At 41.9% G+C, this 16,576-nt stretch overlaps 1 protein-coding gene across 1 annotated transcript in view; it reads right to left on the reverse strand.

The window, feature by feature from the left end:
• LOC146796142 (SCO-spondin-like) overlaps positions 1-16,576 on the reverse strand; it is a 1,481,201-nt gene that overhangs the window by 1,169,697 nt on the left and 294,928 nt on the right. The window contains exon 37 of the mRNA XM_085631266.1: positions 13,641-13,823. Coding sequence (XP_085487392.1) covers positions 13,641-13,823 — 183 coding nt within the window. The remainder of the gene's footprint in view (positions 1-13,640; positions 13,824-16,576) is intronic.

Consider the following 16,576-nt stretch of genomic DNA (forward strand, 5'->3'; position numbering starts at 1 on the left):
TGATCATGCCCAAATATCGATTTGGCTTGACTGAGGAGTCTCCTCATCCAGGTTACTGTGATGGTTCTTTCCCGCATCCCTGATGCGAGACAGGCTTCTTCAAGACCAGTTATGAGGTGCTATTTAAGAATTCTTTCAATTGAACCTGCCACACGGCACCTTCCCCATTAAACAATTGGGACTTCTTCAGAGCAGTATTAAGGGACAAATGTCTGGAACTCAACTTCACTTTGAATAGGCATATGTGCGAAAGTGCGGGCGGTGCTGGAATAAGAATTAAAGCTAGTGGAACAGACACATAAATAGAAACCCACTCGGGAAACACAACGGAGGTTAACAGCGTTGAAAGGGAAACTCAACGTGAAATGCACAAATAGATCAGAACTCACATCCCTCTGCCTACGACACCTCCCCAACGAACATGGGAACAAAATAGGATCCCACCTAGCTAGGCAGCTCAGGGTGAAGAGAGAAAAATAATACATAGGGGGTATCATTGACACGGGCGGAAACCTTCACAACTCCGATGAAGCTAAAACAAAACTGTTCTCTGAATTTTACACTGAACTCTACAGGGCAGCAGCCACAGATAAAGAAGTTCAAACCACTTGCCTGGACTCGGTCCCCCTCCCGCAGGTAACTTCTGCCCAAACAAGGCCCTGGAGCTCCCATGACTGAGGAAGAAGTGCAAGCAGCGATCACAGCATTAAAACCTCATAAATCGCAGGGACCAGGCAGTTTGACAGCCCACTTTATAAGACATTTGTGGCAGAGACCAAACTGCAGCTGACCCTCCTCTTCAACCACATAGCTACTGAGGCAGCAGTGATACCCTCGATGAGCTAAGCCTTGATTTCCGTCATACCAAAAGCAGGAAAGAGTCCGCAAATCTGCTCCTCCTATAGGCCGATTGCACTATGGAACCTAGATGCTAAGTTATAGTCTAAGATAATAGCATCAAGACTGGAGGATATAATGCCAGAGTTAATACACCCGGACCAATCCGGCTTTATTCAAGGCAGGCAAATGCATGAGAATGTCCGACGAGAGTTCCACTTGATTGAAAAGGTATCGAACTGCCAAATTCCAGCAATCCTGTTGGGGCTGGATGCAGAGAAGGCATTTGATTGAGTGGAATGGTCCTTTCTCTTCCAGACATTGCAGAGATTTGGCTTTGGTGAAATGGTGAAAACAAACTACACCCAACCGAGATCTAGAGTAGTGATCAGCGGAGTTAGTTCTAATATGTTCCCCCTAAGCAGAGGGACGAGACAGGGATGTCCACTCCCCCCATTGGTTTTTGCCCTAAGCATAGAACCGTTAGCTGCACGGATAAGAGAGTCACGGGAGATCCATGGAATTTGGTTTGGATCTATTGAGCACAAGATCTCATTTGTGGACGACATCCTGCTGATGCTATCTTCGCCTCTGAACCTCCTTGACAACTCTTAAGAAGGAGCTGCAGGTATTTGAAGAAGCAGCAGGCTTCCGCGTAAACGTACATTTTCAGAAAAAGAGTTAGAATCCCTAATTGCTGATTTCCCGTTCCAATGGTCCAAACCCAATATCACTTCTTTAGGTATAAAAATCAGGGCACAGCTGGAAGGTCTATTTAGAGAGAACTGTCCGACCCTACTTCACCAGTTGCAGCAAGACCTTAAACGGTGGAAGCCACTGTACCTTACATGGCTAGGTCACATCCACGCGATTAAAATGACAGTGCTTCTGAAATTACTTTACCTATTCCATGCCCTCCCCATCGCTTTAGAGAGTGATTTCCTTCCTAAATTACATACACTAATTGCACACTATATATCGCAGAGCGGCAGGGCTCGACTGTCATTCGTGTTGCTCAGGAGACCCAAAAGCGCGGGTGGGTAGCACTACCCGATTTTGATCTATACTTCAAAGAAGCACGTTTACGGGTGATAACGGAGTGGTCATTAGGAGAATCAGATAAACACTGGCTGCACATGGATAGGGCCGTAGTGGGAAGTACCATCTGGGACTTGCTTTGGAAGCCAAGGAAAGACCGACCCAATATCTTAGCACACCCACCATGACTACCCTCAAAATATGGGATGCGGTGGGGACAGCAGAGGGGACGTCCATTCCCTCACACATACGCCATTCCTTTTCAATCCGGAATTCCCACCAGCGTACCAGCCGGGACATTTTGACGAATGGCATAAGGGGGGCTGTTTGACAATATCTGATCTCTTTCACAATTACGATATATATTAACCTTTGAGAATTGCCAGCGTGACTTCAATCTTAGCGCCCTCGGGATATTATCAATACCACCAGTTCAAGCATTGGGTCCTATACCAGAGGTGAGAGAGGCAGCTACTCATGAGCTCATCTCGATGCAGAGCTTTGTCAAAAGGGCAGGGTCTCCAAAGGGGGTTATTTCTTTTGTGTATGCCCTACTGCTCTTTACACTGCACTCCCCACGACTGAGGCATGTGAATTTTTGGGAACACATGTTAGGCACCGAGATTATCGTGAACCAATGGAAGACATTGTGGAGAGACATAGCAAAGAATAACCATTCTTTGGGTATGAGAGAGGCACACTATAAGCTACTTTAGGATTGGTATATGCACACCGCAAGATTAAAAAAATATTTCCGAAGTCCTCTGATTTGTGCTGCAAAAAGCTGCGGCCTATTAGGTGATTACAGACACATACGTTGGGACTGCCCTATGATTTGCCCCTTCTGGACAGAGATACTAGCCCAGATCAGAGAAATGTTGGGGTACCCAGTACTAATCACTCCAGAGTTTGCTCTACTGGTTCTGAGGGACAAGGGTTTAGAGAACCAGAATAAAGGGGATCAGGCAGTGATGTGGGCCTGTCCAGGGGCTGCTAAACTAGCTATAGCAGCAGCATGGAAGAAGAAAGATGCCATTGCTCTGACTCAATGGTATGCCAGACTATGGAAGGTGCTCACGAGGGAGAGAATGGCAGATATCTTTTGAGACAATTTAAAAAAGTTTGAGGGGTGCTGAGGCAATCCCTTGACAACGTGTCCCCCTACGGTTAGAGCATTCCATATCTTCCAGTTCTAAACCCGGAGCGGCATACTCAGGATACTCCCAAAAGTAAACCACACACCTCTACTTAAGTAGCCTTCCCATGACACAAAATCTTGCTTCATTGTGAAGAGTCCTCCATGGGATCCCTTCCTTTCATTCCTGCTGGCGCTCTCTTTCTCTGTCTTTTTCGTTCCCATGTCATACTTTTGCCTCTTTTTGTACCCTTTTCTTTTCTTTTTCACTTCACCTAGTTACTGTTGGCTTGGGGTGAAAGGGTTAGGGTGGGTGAAGGGAGAGGGGCTGTTTGAGGCATTTTGAACCTTTCTATAGAGAGAGGCGTTTAGATATAATGTTTGACCTTTTCCCAGTTAGAAAAGTGACTGCACTTCTTCTATTGTTTTACCATGACTAATGGGAAATATCTGAAATGCTGATACTATATGAAGATTCTGACAATGTTCAATAAAAATAAATTTGAGAACAAAAATTGTAACCTCTTTTTGGCCAATAATGTGGGCCAGAATTTATTTAAAATGTAACATTCTGTTTATTTTTGAAAAATTATTTAAGAGAAAATATTGATGCTTCCTTACCACACTCTAAAAGACGTTCTGTCATGGCCAATCAAGAAAGTGAGAAATGCTTAAAAATCTAAGTTTCATTTTTTGAAACCACTCTTAGAGGGGACATCCAAATACTTCACAGCAAGCAACTATTAAATCAAATCTGATTTGACCTATGAACTGTGGTAAGACTTTTTTATTGAATAAACAAGGGCCCGCAGTTCATAATGGGAGGTAGGAGGGTCAAGGTGTCAAGAATAGAAGGAGAAAGGGGGTAATTGCTCCTTTAGGAGCAAGGCACCTCACACACCGCAAGGGGTGTCATGCTTCATCATTGGGCAGCTCATCGTTGGGCCGGTGCTACAATGCCAAATGGGCCCGGCAGGATGGCTCTTTGCAGAAGGAATTTTCTTTTTGCCAATGTGAGATGGATGGGTCGGATAGGCGTGTGGTTGGAGGAAGTATGAGTATATGTGGAGGAAAAGTGTGTGTGAGATAAAAAATAACTACAGGAATCCCAAAAGGTTCTTTATTAGCTGGGTTCCTATGCTATGGTTAGAAAAAGGAGACTAAAAAGTCAAAGTGAGAGAGGATTCTGGAACTCTCAAGCTAGTGTATGTGAAGTGAGAGGGGTCAACATGTTACATGCCTTTCATAGTCCATAGGATCTTGGCGTTTCATCAGGACCAGGAGATCCTTGTCTACTCATGTTGGAATGGTTAAGATGTGTGTCTATGAAATACCATACCCTAAGATACTAGATTTGCAGTGTAGTATAACTTATAGTGACATACAGTGTACCCTCTGGATGAACCTAATAGGGTGGGTTAATCGACCCTGTTCTTATTGCTAGGACGGTTGCACACTGGCGTACCTATGAGCAGTAGGTGAAGCTCCGTTCGCTGGCTGACCTACCCCACTTCCTGCCGTCACAGGAAGACTTTTTAAATCTGCATCATTTTCTCTACTGTATGAATAGTTTATGGCTGAGAACCTCATGTACCTTATATCTCCTATGTGTAAAATCAATGTGCTTTTTGGGGAAAAGAGATTATTAAAATATGGGGGAGAGGTATAATTCTCGATTTGAGATGTAGTTGAAATCCATCAAAGCCAAAACCAAGTAATTCATAATGATCAAACAGATTTTTATGAGGGATCACCAGCTTAGGATTGGTGGACTGGCATACAAATCAAGGCCCTTATTAGATAACATTGCATGTAGTACATGAACTACAAAACCAAATAGGTTAACATTGAAAAAACAATTACTTAAAAAGAACATTTAATGATCAAATTGGCACAAAAATAAAGTTAATCTGATGAATGCAGAGATCATAAGGTATTTAAAATATGATGAGGAATATTTAATCAAAAGAAGTCTTTGGAAGTAAAGACCTGAACATCCTTTATCCACGTGGAGTCATTTGTTCCTGTGCATTCTAAAACTACCTTTTACTGCACTATTACAGTTTTAGTTCCAGACTAACACTTTTTGGAAAAAACAAGGTTCTTTGCACTACAAAAACTAAAAATGACTACCTATAACTCTGAGGCCCAGTTGGACATAGTCCAGGTTATTTTGGTGCACTCTGCACTAGGGGAGTCACACGTCCTAGTGCTCTTGCTCAGAGTCAGTTACAATGTCAAAGTACATTCTTGCCCTGTCACCACTATGCTCACATAGGTAAGAGAATCTCAAAAGGGCATCACCATGAAGTGAGAGGGAAAAGATTCTCTCCATCCTTCCTTGGGGTATGTTGTAACATAAGGTTAGAATTTAGGCCAGTTACTAGACATTGAAATCCCCAACCAACTCTTATAAAAGGCCATCTACAGTGACAGAAGGAATGACAGCTCTTCTCGCCTGGATGTCTACACCTTAATATGGTCATCCATAGCACATATTGTCCCCAAATGACTTTTTCTAGGGCTATGTGGGTGATTCTTAACACACTGAAATCAGAGAAGATTGTCATGGCAATTAGCTGTGAGGCCCCTGAGGTCTCCCAGGCCTCTGGGCATTTTCAGGGTGGGTTATTACAACCTTTATCTGCAGGCACCCTCCTTCAAACCTCATTTCTGCCACCTCAGGGTGCGCAGCCAAAGACTGGCATTTCAAGTCAGAGCCTGAAGTTTGAGAGTCCACTTTCCTGGCATTGCATGACTTTTTAAGTTGGCACACAGCCCAAACCCTTAAGGAATTTATTCATTGTATGTCCCATGCAGGGGTCTGACTTATAGACTCCAGCCTTCCCTCTTTCAAATTTCAACTGTTATCCTGCACTGCAGTCACAGGAACAGATGAGTTGCCTTAGATCTCATAGCAGCTTTATCAGTCCCAGAGATGCAACGCAAAGTAGAAGACACTGCAAGTCCTTTTCCAGGCACCTCAAGTAGGCCTTTTTATACATTCTTCTGTTTCAGTCTGTTCTCTGCTTTGGGAGTACTGTGTAACAGTTATAAAGGGTTCAACTCTGAAGTGATTGGAATGATTGCCTAAACAAATCTAACTGGAATCCCTGTGTATTCTTTTCCTATATTTCACTGCACTATTACCCAATGGGAAACATCCTTACCCCCGCATGCGTTACTCCGCGTGCCATTACCTCGCATTTTTTTATACCGCAAAATCTTTTACGGCGCAGTGCTTTACAAAGCAAACTATTACAACACATTCCCCAAGGTAACGCCCCGGTGGACTTAAAGTAGTAAATTGCATTGTCATGGGGAATGCGTTGTAATGGATTGCTTTGTGAAGCCCTGCGTTGTAAAAGATTTTGCGGAGTAAAAACTGCAGGGTAATGGCACAGGGAGTAGAAGTGTGCGGGTTAAGTATCCTATTCCTACCCAATTCCCCAGGTGATCATTTTATGGCAAACAATACCACAGAGTTCTGCATGCAACAAAATAAAAGCAAAATAAAAGATCTGAGCTGTTCTCTATTCAAACCCCTCCCAAAGCCATCCCTCTTTGGCCCCCAGAGGATGAAGAAAAAATCTCACCCTACTAGGGTATATCTGCTAACTCTATGAGGTGAGAGACTTATCTCTATGAGACCACTTACATCAAAAGGAGGATTGTGTCATTTGTCCCTATTAACGTGTTACCTGGCATCCTCTCTGGCAGGAGGAAGTTTGAATAACTATGAATATTTGTGAATCCAAGCGGGCTCTGAGACAGTAAGTGGACAAAAAGTACCAGTGCAGACCTGTAGCTTAAACACACAAATGTGACAACTTCATAAAAGTCACCTCTGCACTGTACATAATAATAAATATCTATTGCTAATAATAAGTCACCTCTGCACTGTACATAATAATAAATATCTATTGCTAATAATGTTATTTATTTTATTTTAAAAACAATAATTTAAAGGATATTTCTACTTATTTTCTAACAGGAGTTAGAATATAATAGATTTTAGCAAACTGCATGCTTTTGAAAGCTTGCAGCCACTCACTTGTAACATTGCATATAAGGACTTAACCATTTTTACACATAAGCAAATTCACAGCTTACATTTCAGGTATAGGCGCTAAGCAGTTGAACTTAATTCTTCAAGGCCCTGCAGCAGCTGACTTACACAGTGTTAAATCTGGCATTTATATGCAGAATGATACAGAAAAACATGCCATATGATTGTTCTTAAGCTCATTTTGTTTGGTTTGCTACAAATGAGAGTATAGAACATTTCTCTGAAGGCTCACAATTTGAATTCGATGTTTAGGCAGCCTGGGCCAATTGTGAAACTTTTAAAATTTACATATATAATTAGCAAATATTCCAAGTCAATCATTTAGGCATGTGCCCAAGCAGTGTATAGCTGTTTTTGAAATCCCCATTGCAAATAAGTAAACATTTCAGCTTGTTCCAGAGTCTATAAATAAAGATATATGTCAGAGAAATTCAGTCAAAGGATGTATTTCCTGCATTTCCTGCAGTTTTGACAGATTTGGTTGGCCAGAAGAGCTTCAAAATTGCACAGAATTTCATATTTGCTTTATAAATAGTCCTATTGAAGTCCTAAAGTGGTGTTCCAAAGGCTACACAACATTTGCATCTAAAATGGAATTTCTTTCCCTCATGAAATGAGCTACCACTTCTTTATAATTACACAATTCCACACATTTTTAGGAACTATTCTTTGGAGAAGTGGTTTCATAAAATACATATGAATGTGCACGCTTATAATAACTACACTCCGCTACCAACACAGGTCTGTTACAGAATATTCTCTTTAGAAAGTTGAAATTGTCTCCTGAATGCTCTCCAACAATGTTTCATCTTACTACTTTTAGAAGCTTATCAAGCAGATTTTTTCAAGCACACCCAATTGCCTACTGTCAGCCGTTTTCGGATATTTCTACTAAATGACATTGCCTTTGCATCTTCTCAGACGTGGGTCAAATTTTCAGGTATGCATGCAGCTCATTTATTCTTAGTCCATCAAAAATAAAGGAATGCGGGATCCTATTTGTAAGTTAATAACCGCTGCCTTTAAATCATGCAGACTCAAACAGGCTTGTGTCAAGCTGCTATCAAAAGACCCATTTCTTGACCTATTCATTCCTGCCAATCTTCATCCTGTTTCGCTGCTGTCATTTCACACCAAGGTCGCCAAAAGAAGAGTCAACATATATCTCATGGAGGTCATCACCAACCATCTCTTAAATCATGCTATATCTGGTTTATGATCATTGCATGGCATGGAGGTCACACTTAGTTCATATAGAGCTGTATATGATTTTGAACTAAGGCAGAGTGGCACCCCTCATCCTCTTTGACTTGTCTGCCACCTTTGTTGCTGCCTGTCACTCTATTCTGATAGACAGACTGTGAAGGAGCGAAGGCAGGGCTGTGTGAATGTAGGGGTAGGTAGCACTTAGCAAGGTGAGAGGACAAGGTAAATACCAGGCTACGCAAAGCATATATCTGTGTCACAGAAATACAGAGGGCAGGAGACAGACGAGAGCAAAGTTTGATCAAAGTAAGGGATGTACTTATAAATTATAAGAGGTCTCTTAGTAGCTAAGGGAACACCCTGTTGACTGGCACCAACAGATTGCTCCTAATAGGAGCCCTACAGAGAAGATATTGTTGGTCCTGCTGTTATAGAGACAGTTTTACTGGTGCAAGGTGGATCTAGACTGACAACAACACTGAGACATGTAAGAATCCAAAGGACCTGAGTGCAACAACAGAACGGAGACCAAGCTGGAGTTCACACTGTAAACAAATCAGTGGACCGAATATGGAAAGGAACAGCAAACCAGAGTAGAAAGAATAACATGAATACAAGACCGACAAGAAGCAAGAAGGCAGGGAAAAAAACTAGACAACGATTTATAAATCAGAGCTTCAGAATATAAGAACAGGAATACTGGGATCAAGAGCTGGATGTACCTAGCTATCACTGGAACAAATAATGCCCTGCTGGTACATAGAAACTGGAATTAGGATTCGGAACAAGGATTTCAAGAACAATGCCAGAACAGTAACTCGGAATAAAAATTAGGAGCTCCCATTAACAACAGTTAAAGAACAAATTCTGAATGCTGAGGTGAGGTATAAATCCCTACACCCAGCTCACAGCCACACAGGGTGACTGGAACAGGTGTGGGCTAGCTGTTGCGCGGTGCAGGTGAGAGCAGCTAAAGCCCCTCCTCCACCTCTATGTCTGAAAGAGTGCACTGAAGTTCCAGAAAGCAACTATTTGGCAGACCAAAAATCTAGAGTTGGACATGGATCGGATCTTGTTTCTGAACAAGGCAGGAACTCATGCAAGAGAGCACATGGGCTTGCTAGAAACGGTAAGACAGAGTTCCAGGTATAGCAAGATTCACCAAAAGGCTCCTCTCCAGCTCTCACTCTGGGGTGAGGCATACGTGTACCAGAATGCATTAGTGGATGAAAAGAAAACCCTGAAATGGAACCTGCAGTTGTTTTGATTTCCAAGAGGGTTTGTAAATTTTTTGAAGGAACATTGAAGTGCAGCACAGGTTCCAAACACGTAGTCATAACAAAAGCAGCCTCACAGAAGGGTTTTAAGTAGTGCCACAGATAGCAGGATTGAAAAATATTGACACATGCTGTATTGAAAGGGAAGGCCAAGAAATGGCTCACATCTTTTTAACAGGGCGGGGTCAATTAATCACCATGCCTCCATTCAGATCTTTGTTTAAATCCTGACGATGTGGCATTCTGCAAGGGTCTTCACTGAGTCACACACTTTTTAGTCTTTATGTGGCTCCTATAGCTAAGTTGATCCAGGACTTTCACCTGTCCTGTATGCGATATACAATATGCAAATGACACAAATTATGCTTAGACTAAACAGACATAATGCCAGTGCTCAAATCAAATTTCTACAAGATTAAACACCATCAAATTGCCTAAAATTAAATTTGAATAAAAACCAAAGTTTTGATCATGGAAGGCTGTTCAAATTTCTGGATCTCTAACTGGTGGCTAGATGCCCTTGGCCAGTGTCCTACTCCAGTAATTGTTGTTGTAAGGAAACAGGCTTTTTGCAGGTTCCCACCACTTTTAACCCTCATTTAGACTGCCAGATGCTGGTTTTTCGACTTTGAGAGTGCACTGAGGCCTACTAACCAGACCCCAATGTCAGTCTTCTGACCCTCTGCGAAAGGTATGTTGAATTGGATGTCCCCAACTGGCAAGTACTGTCTTACCTATAAGCCCCTAGTGTACTGTACCTAGGCTACCAAGGGCATGTAAGAGAGAGTGTCCACCCAGCGCTGCAGCACTGTTTGTGACAAAGTACAAAATGGCTCCCAGCCTGCCACTGCAGACTGGAAAAACAGTGTTTACACTGCAAGTTCGAGTTTGCCATTACCATTAATGGCAAAGCCACCCCCTCCTAAACAGTATAAGTAAGTCTCCCCTAAGGAAGGCCTATAGACACCAATGACAGGGAGCTGTATATTGTTAAGACAGACATATGGGTTTATATATAGCTTAGCAGCAAAACCCCTCATTTTGCTGAGGAAGCTTAGTAGCCCCATTGCCTAACACATGGTTACAGGCTGGCATTCCAGCCTGGCTAACTTCTGAAAGGGACAACCTAACTGGGTATTGTAAGGTATTAAATTAATCGTGGCCATAAATCCGGCTTGAAGCCCAACTCAAGATTTATGCCACTATTAAAGTTAAGCAACTCTTATGAAAGTTGCCACTCAGTGCCACAGCTAGTCCAGTGGCCTCACAAAGGCCTCGGCACACAGACAGCTTTCTGCCTGCCTAGGGAGATATGTGAACAATTCCCAGGCTCAGGAACAAAGGCAGATGCTGCCGAGGGAGGTGTAACCATCTTCTCCCAGGAAGGCTGCTTGGGTGTTTGCTCAAAAGGCGATCTTCAAAGGAGAAGCTGACTTCGAAGAGGCTCCTGTGACAACACACCTGAGCAAGATGCCTTTTGCTCCCGTAGACAAGTTGGAGACAGGGACAGAGAAGGAAATATTTAGCCCTTAGGTAGCCACACCCCCGGGGTAGGCTACCAAGCTCCTCACAGTCAAGGAAAGGTTCAGGCATCTTGTGAGTGGCAGGAATATGAAATTCTGGGACTGCCAAATGCCACACATCACCAGACCTTTGTCACCAAGGAGGAGAGTACCTACTAGCCTATTGGCTAGTGACCACAAAGTCCCCTTGGGACACTTTTCTGGGATATAATGGGCACCCCTGGCACCCTAAACTGGAGTACAATGTGGATTTGGGAAAAGGACCAAAAGAGGAGTGCCCTGCTGCCTTTGAGGCTGTACAAAGAGAGGTTGCACTGTCAGAAGGACTGCACCTGTTACACTTTGGGCTAGTGAGATTGGAATGTGCCTGTGGCTCTTGGCTCGAGGGAAAGTTGATTCCTGGCCCCATCTCAAAGTCGCCAGGGACATCAAAGATGAGGAAGCCCAAACCGGCAAAACAGTAGCCCCTCCTGAGGGATCACCCCTGGTCACTGCTGGGCATACCAAGAGACAAATCCCAGAGAGTCAAATGTTGCACCCATGTCTACTGGACTCGGGAGTTATATCAGAGAGAGGGTTCATCACCCAAGATGGACACTAGCCCCCACCAAGGATAGCCACTGACAAATGTGTTGCAAGATTGGAAGCCCCGCCGCAGCTGGCCTTCTACTGTCGCAAAGAAGATGTTGTGGGACCCAAAATGCCTCGGTCAAAGTCACCTCAACCCACCCATGGACCGAGTGATCAACAGCACTTCACTCCCATCAACCACACAGGTCTAGAAGCCTCATTGAGCATCTTTTCTGCTTACATCCCCAGCATCAGCATCAGGACCAATCCATTGTCGTCTATGTGGGTTGCTTCCTATAGGCTGGAACTGGACTGGAAAAGGCTCTAGTGGTCAGGAAACTGTCCAAAATAACCTTAGTGTACTCCTAGACCTTCGCTCTGTTGGATATGGTCACCCAAGCCGGGTCAGCCTCACCAAACCAACTGCTTCAAACTATTGAAAAGTTTGCAAAGTTTTTGTTGACCAATGTTTGTTTGTGGTTGCATTTAAAAGTAGTTAATTCTTTAAAAATCTAAATCTACTGAACCCTCCGGTGGATTTTGATGATCAAAAACTCTATATATTAATAAAAATATGGTCTATGTTTATAAAGTGTTTGTGTCTCTTTCTTGTTGTGTGGCTTTCTTTTGAACATTTTACACTGCAGCAAGAATATGGATTCTTCACCCCATATTACGAGCACTAGAAACCAGATCTTATGTCGAGGCCTTTGCTGATTTGCACTGCCTGAGAAATGAAACCATTATCCATGCTGTTATAAATTACATATTAAGTGCCGTAAAGGTACGATCTTATGATTGAATGATTTACTCATCATACTGATGCCTTTTTATACCTTTTCATAGTGTTTTAATAACTGTTTTTCAAATTTTATGAAGTTTAATACTGTATTTGTTTTTTCTTGCTCTGATTTTTACAGCTAAGTAGAGCTGAATAAAGTATTTGATGATAATGATGTGTGACTATCTTATTCCGTTGCTTGGTGCTGTTAAATACTTTACACGCAGTTCCTTGTTTAGCCTTGCTACTCAAAGCCACAGCTATCCAGGGTTAAGCTCAAGGTTTACAAATCAGCTTGACTGGACCCAAGACAGGTTTTGCAAGGGTATACCACTATAAGGCCCCACAGCCATGTCATATAATACACCCAGATCCTCAAAGTTGTTATAAATCTTCAGATTTTGTTTGGAGAGAACTTGTTCTTTCTCCACCACTGTGCTCTGCAACCTGCTTTCCCTATTTAAAGATTCTTAGGAAAGTCCTTCCTTATGTGCAAAAAATGGAACATTAACCTATAATTCAAGCTTGGTTGGTTTCCACTTGATTATGCTAATGTTCTTTTCCTTGGCCTTCCATCTTATTCATTGCAACCCCTTCAACTGGTGTAGAATTGTGCAGCTCGGATGTTTCTAGGACTACCCTGTCAACCTCACATCCCTGTACACTTAAATCACTTTATAGCACCCAGTGGAAAACATATCATCGTCAAGAGTTTCTGTATAAGATTTAAAGTGCTTCAAGATAATGTCCCTGAATTTCTCAAGTTTAATTTTTCTTGGTGATCGCCTTCAAAGCTTGAAGTTCCTCATCTGCCTGCCGCCTTCAAATTCCGAAAACAAAGAAAGTTCATTGAGGATTCAGATCTTTTACCTACAAATTAGCAATCAAGTGGGACTTTCTCCCTCTGGAACTAAAAAAAGAAAACTAATTTGGTATGCTCTAGGAAACATCTAAAATAATGATTGTTTACACAAAAATCTGTGTAATTTGCCCACAGAATTAATGAACAAATAGCTAAATGTCTCTCTCAGCTCCAGGATGCCTGCTGGTAATCGCCTGCTTTACAAATATAATAAATAAATAAATGTTGCCGTAGTGTCTCAGTAAACAAATACCTGGATGTCTTATGAAACCCATATATTCATCAACCATGAAATCAATTTGAGACCCACTATGTCGGTCAATCATTTCATTCCAAACCTACCTGTACACTCTGGGTTCTGGCGACATTGCTTCATTTGTCCTCCCTGGCAGGTGCAGATTTGACAGTTCACCTTCACCAGCTGTCCAGGCCAGTAGGTGACACCCTCCACCTCACACGGACACTCTTCTGGAACCACACAGTGCTGCTCGCTGTCCATTACTAGCCCATTTGGGCACCAACATCCTAAAGGGACAGAAAGTCTGCGGTTACAATAAAAAGCAAACAACTTGAGTCTTATGGAATATACCCCATATGCTTATACTGAATTTTGAAAGCATGCATCAGCAATTCAGGCCTTTTAGTGGATGCCAAAATCGTGCATTTCAAGATTATATATGAAAGAGGAAAAACAAGTAAAATATCCCAGGACACACTGCCTGGAAACATACATCTTTCCTCTCAGGAAGGAGTAGTGAGGCTGCACCTCAACAGAGTATCCCCATATGCACTTTTAGTAGAGATTATACATTAAAGACTAGAGCTAGAATTGTCTTTTCTGGTAAGAACTAATACTAGAATCTTTGCACATCCATGGGCCATGCATACAAATTGTTATGGGAAATAATAGAGTAACCTACCCTTGGGCTGGAATACTATTGAATGCGTATGGACTAAAACCTAGCAATGGACTAGAATTGCTTAGGATAACATGTAAATAGTGCATCTAAACATGCCCATGAAGTAGAATACCCAAGAAAAATCATACATAATGATGTCTTATCACACTAAATACTGGAAAATCTTAGGCTACCCATAGAATACCACGCCTAAACATGCCATGGACTAGCAATCCACCAACATTGTGATTGACTTGACATCTCTTCCTTAATGAGTAGGCAGAATCTTTAAATATAACCATAAGTTAAAACCCCTACAATATCTATTGACTAATATGCTTGAAATATAAAAGAGTGGTTTGGATCTTTCAGAATGCCCATGAGGTAGAAATTGTAATCACTCCCATGGCAAGAATACTCCATCATACCAATTGCTTATAATCCTTCAACATGATCTTAGGCAAGGGCCATTGACAAACAATGGTCTGGAATCCATCACCATACCCATAAGCGAGCAATGATATATCAACAGGGACTAGAATATGCCCTTGTGGACCTACAGTGTAGAATCCAACAACGTGCACATGTGCATTTCATGAGTCCTTGACATTGGCTTCAATGCATGATGTGAAAAAACTCACATAGCCATGCATATCTGTAACAACATCTAATGCTGCAATAATAGACTCAAAATGCACATGGTTGCAGTTCAAGTTGACCAACAGAGGAATGACTCACCCTGCAGCCATCAGGAGAAGCATCCTTTCACCTGCCCTCCCACAATCACATTTGTGTAATTTATAACTTGACGGTGGATAATCCTAGTTAAGTGAAGCTAGAGCCGTGATTTCAGTTTAATAGGGAGAAATGTATTCAGAAAATGATTTTGCCAAACTTCTGGTAAACAAAGTTCTGAGATCGCTGGATGAACTCAAACAGATTCTGTAGCCCTTTTGGTTGTGATCTGAGCGGTGGAATCCTGTAGATCAGTGGTTCACTGGGATCTGCTGAGATTACTCAGGAAGTCTGTGATTGTTAAGAAAACTAAATAATATTAACAGATTGTTTAAGTGTATGTACATAAAGAAGCAACATTGAAATTTGAAAACTATAAAATGTTCTGTAGTGTAATGGAATTTGAAACTGGAGGCTAAAAAGTAAGTTGGTGTCCTCAGATTGATTAGTGGGAGCAGTGCTTGAATATATTATGGATTATGGGTGACCTCAATTGAATTTCAAAATGCTTCCCCTTTCTCATTAAAATTCAAATTTCGATGTTCTTGATATTTGTTTGTACATTTTATAAAGTGTTTCATTTGTGTATTTGAAATTGCTTAGGCCAAAGGCCCCATCTTCCGGTGAGGTGTCAGAGGGGAGGGGGATTCTGGATTCAATTGATTCAGTGGGGTTCCCTTGATTTAATTAATGATAAGGTGGAGGTAAACAAAAATCAAAAGGTTAAGAACTGCTTCTGTGGGTCTCTAGTGTTGTCCTTTTAAGGCATTAGAAGCCTATTACCTGGCCTGCTGTTAAAACATAGACTCTTCTTAGTCTCAAACTCTGCCTTTTCACTCCCATTACAATTCCTACCCTTTCTCAGCTTTTTAGGGTTCTGCTACTGGCTTTATAACACCCCGTCAGTTTTAATAGGAAAAGGGTTAACACATTCAACACCCTTGCTAAGGAAACATTGTTATGAAGTTACTCGTCCAAGTTTTCCCTGAGCAAGACTTATCACATGACCACTTGTTCTAGATTCCTACATCTGATAGAATACATTCACCTCACTATTGTATTTTTATCCATGAGATATTTAAATGAGTATGTCTCTGTCCTTCCTTCCTCTCTAACTGATTAAAATGATGTAAAAAGATAAAGTTTTTAGTTCAGATAATGCACCATCATGGTAGGTACCTCTGCTCAAGGTTTCCTCCAAATTGTGCTTAATGTTCTAGGAATGTGGGTCAACAGAACACAATATAATTAATTACTGATTACATCATATTTTCCAGTACATCTAAGATTCTAATTACAAACTTGCTATTCACAAAAGTATTTTATGAGTAGTATCTTTACGACTGCTGAGTCTCTGCACATAAAAAGATAGGGCAGTCCTAACTTTTTTTATGTGGAGGCTCTGCAGTCGTAAAGATACTACTTGTAAAATACCTTTGTAAATAGCAAGCAATCATAAACTAAGTGTAAGTTTACCTTTCTGAATCATGCCCTGGGAGTTCAAAATCCATAGCCGGACTGGGAACCAAAAGCAGCCGTAGCAATTTTCTTGGACCTACCCCTGGGGAAGTCCTGCCTCACCCCGGGAGGCTGGATATTGCACCACTGCTGCAAAACCAACCCTCAGTAACAAAACCAGCACTC

This window comes from Triturus cristatus, chromosome 10 (genome assembly GCF_964204655.1).
Source record: "Triturus cristatus chromosome 10, aTriCri1.1, whole genome shotgun sequence".
Classification (NCBI taxonomy): Eukaryota; Metazoa; Chordata; class Amphibia; order Caudata; family Salamandridae; genus Triturus; species Triturus cristatus.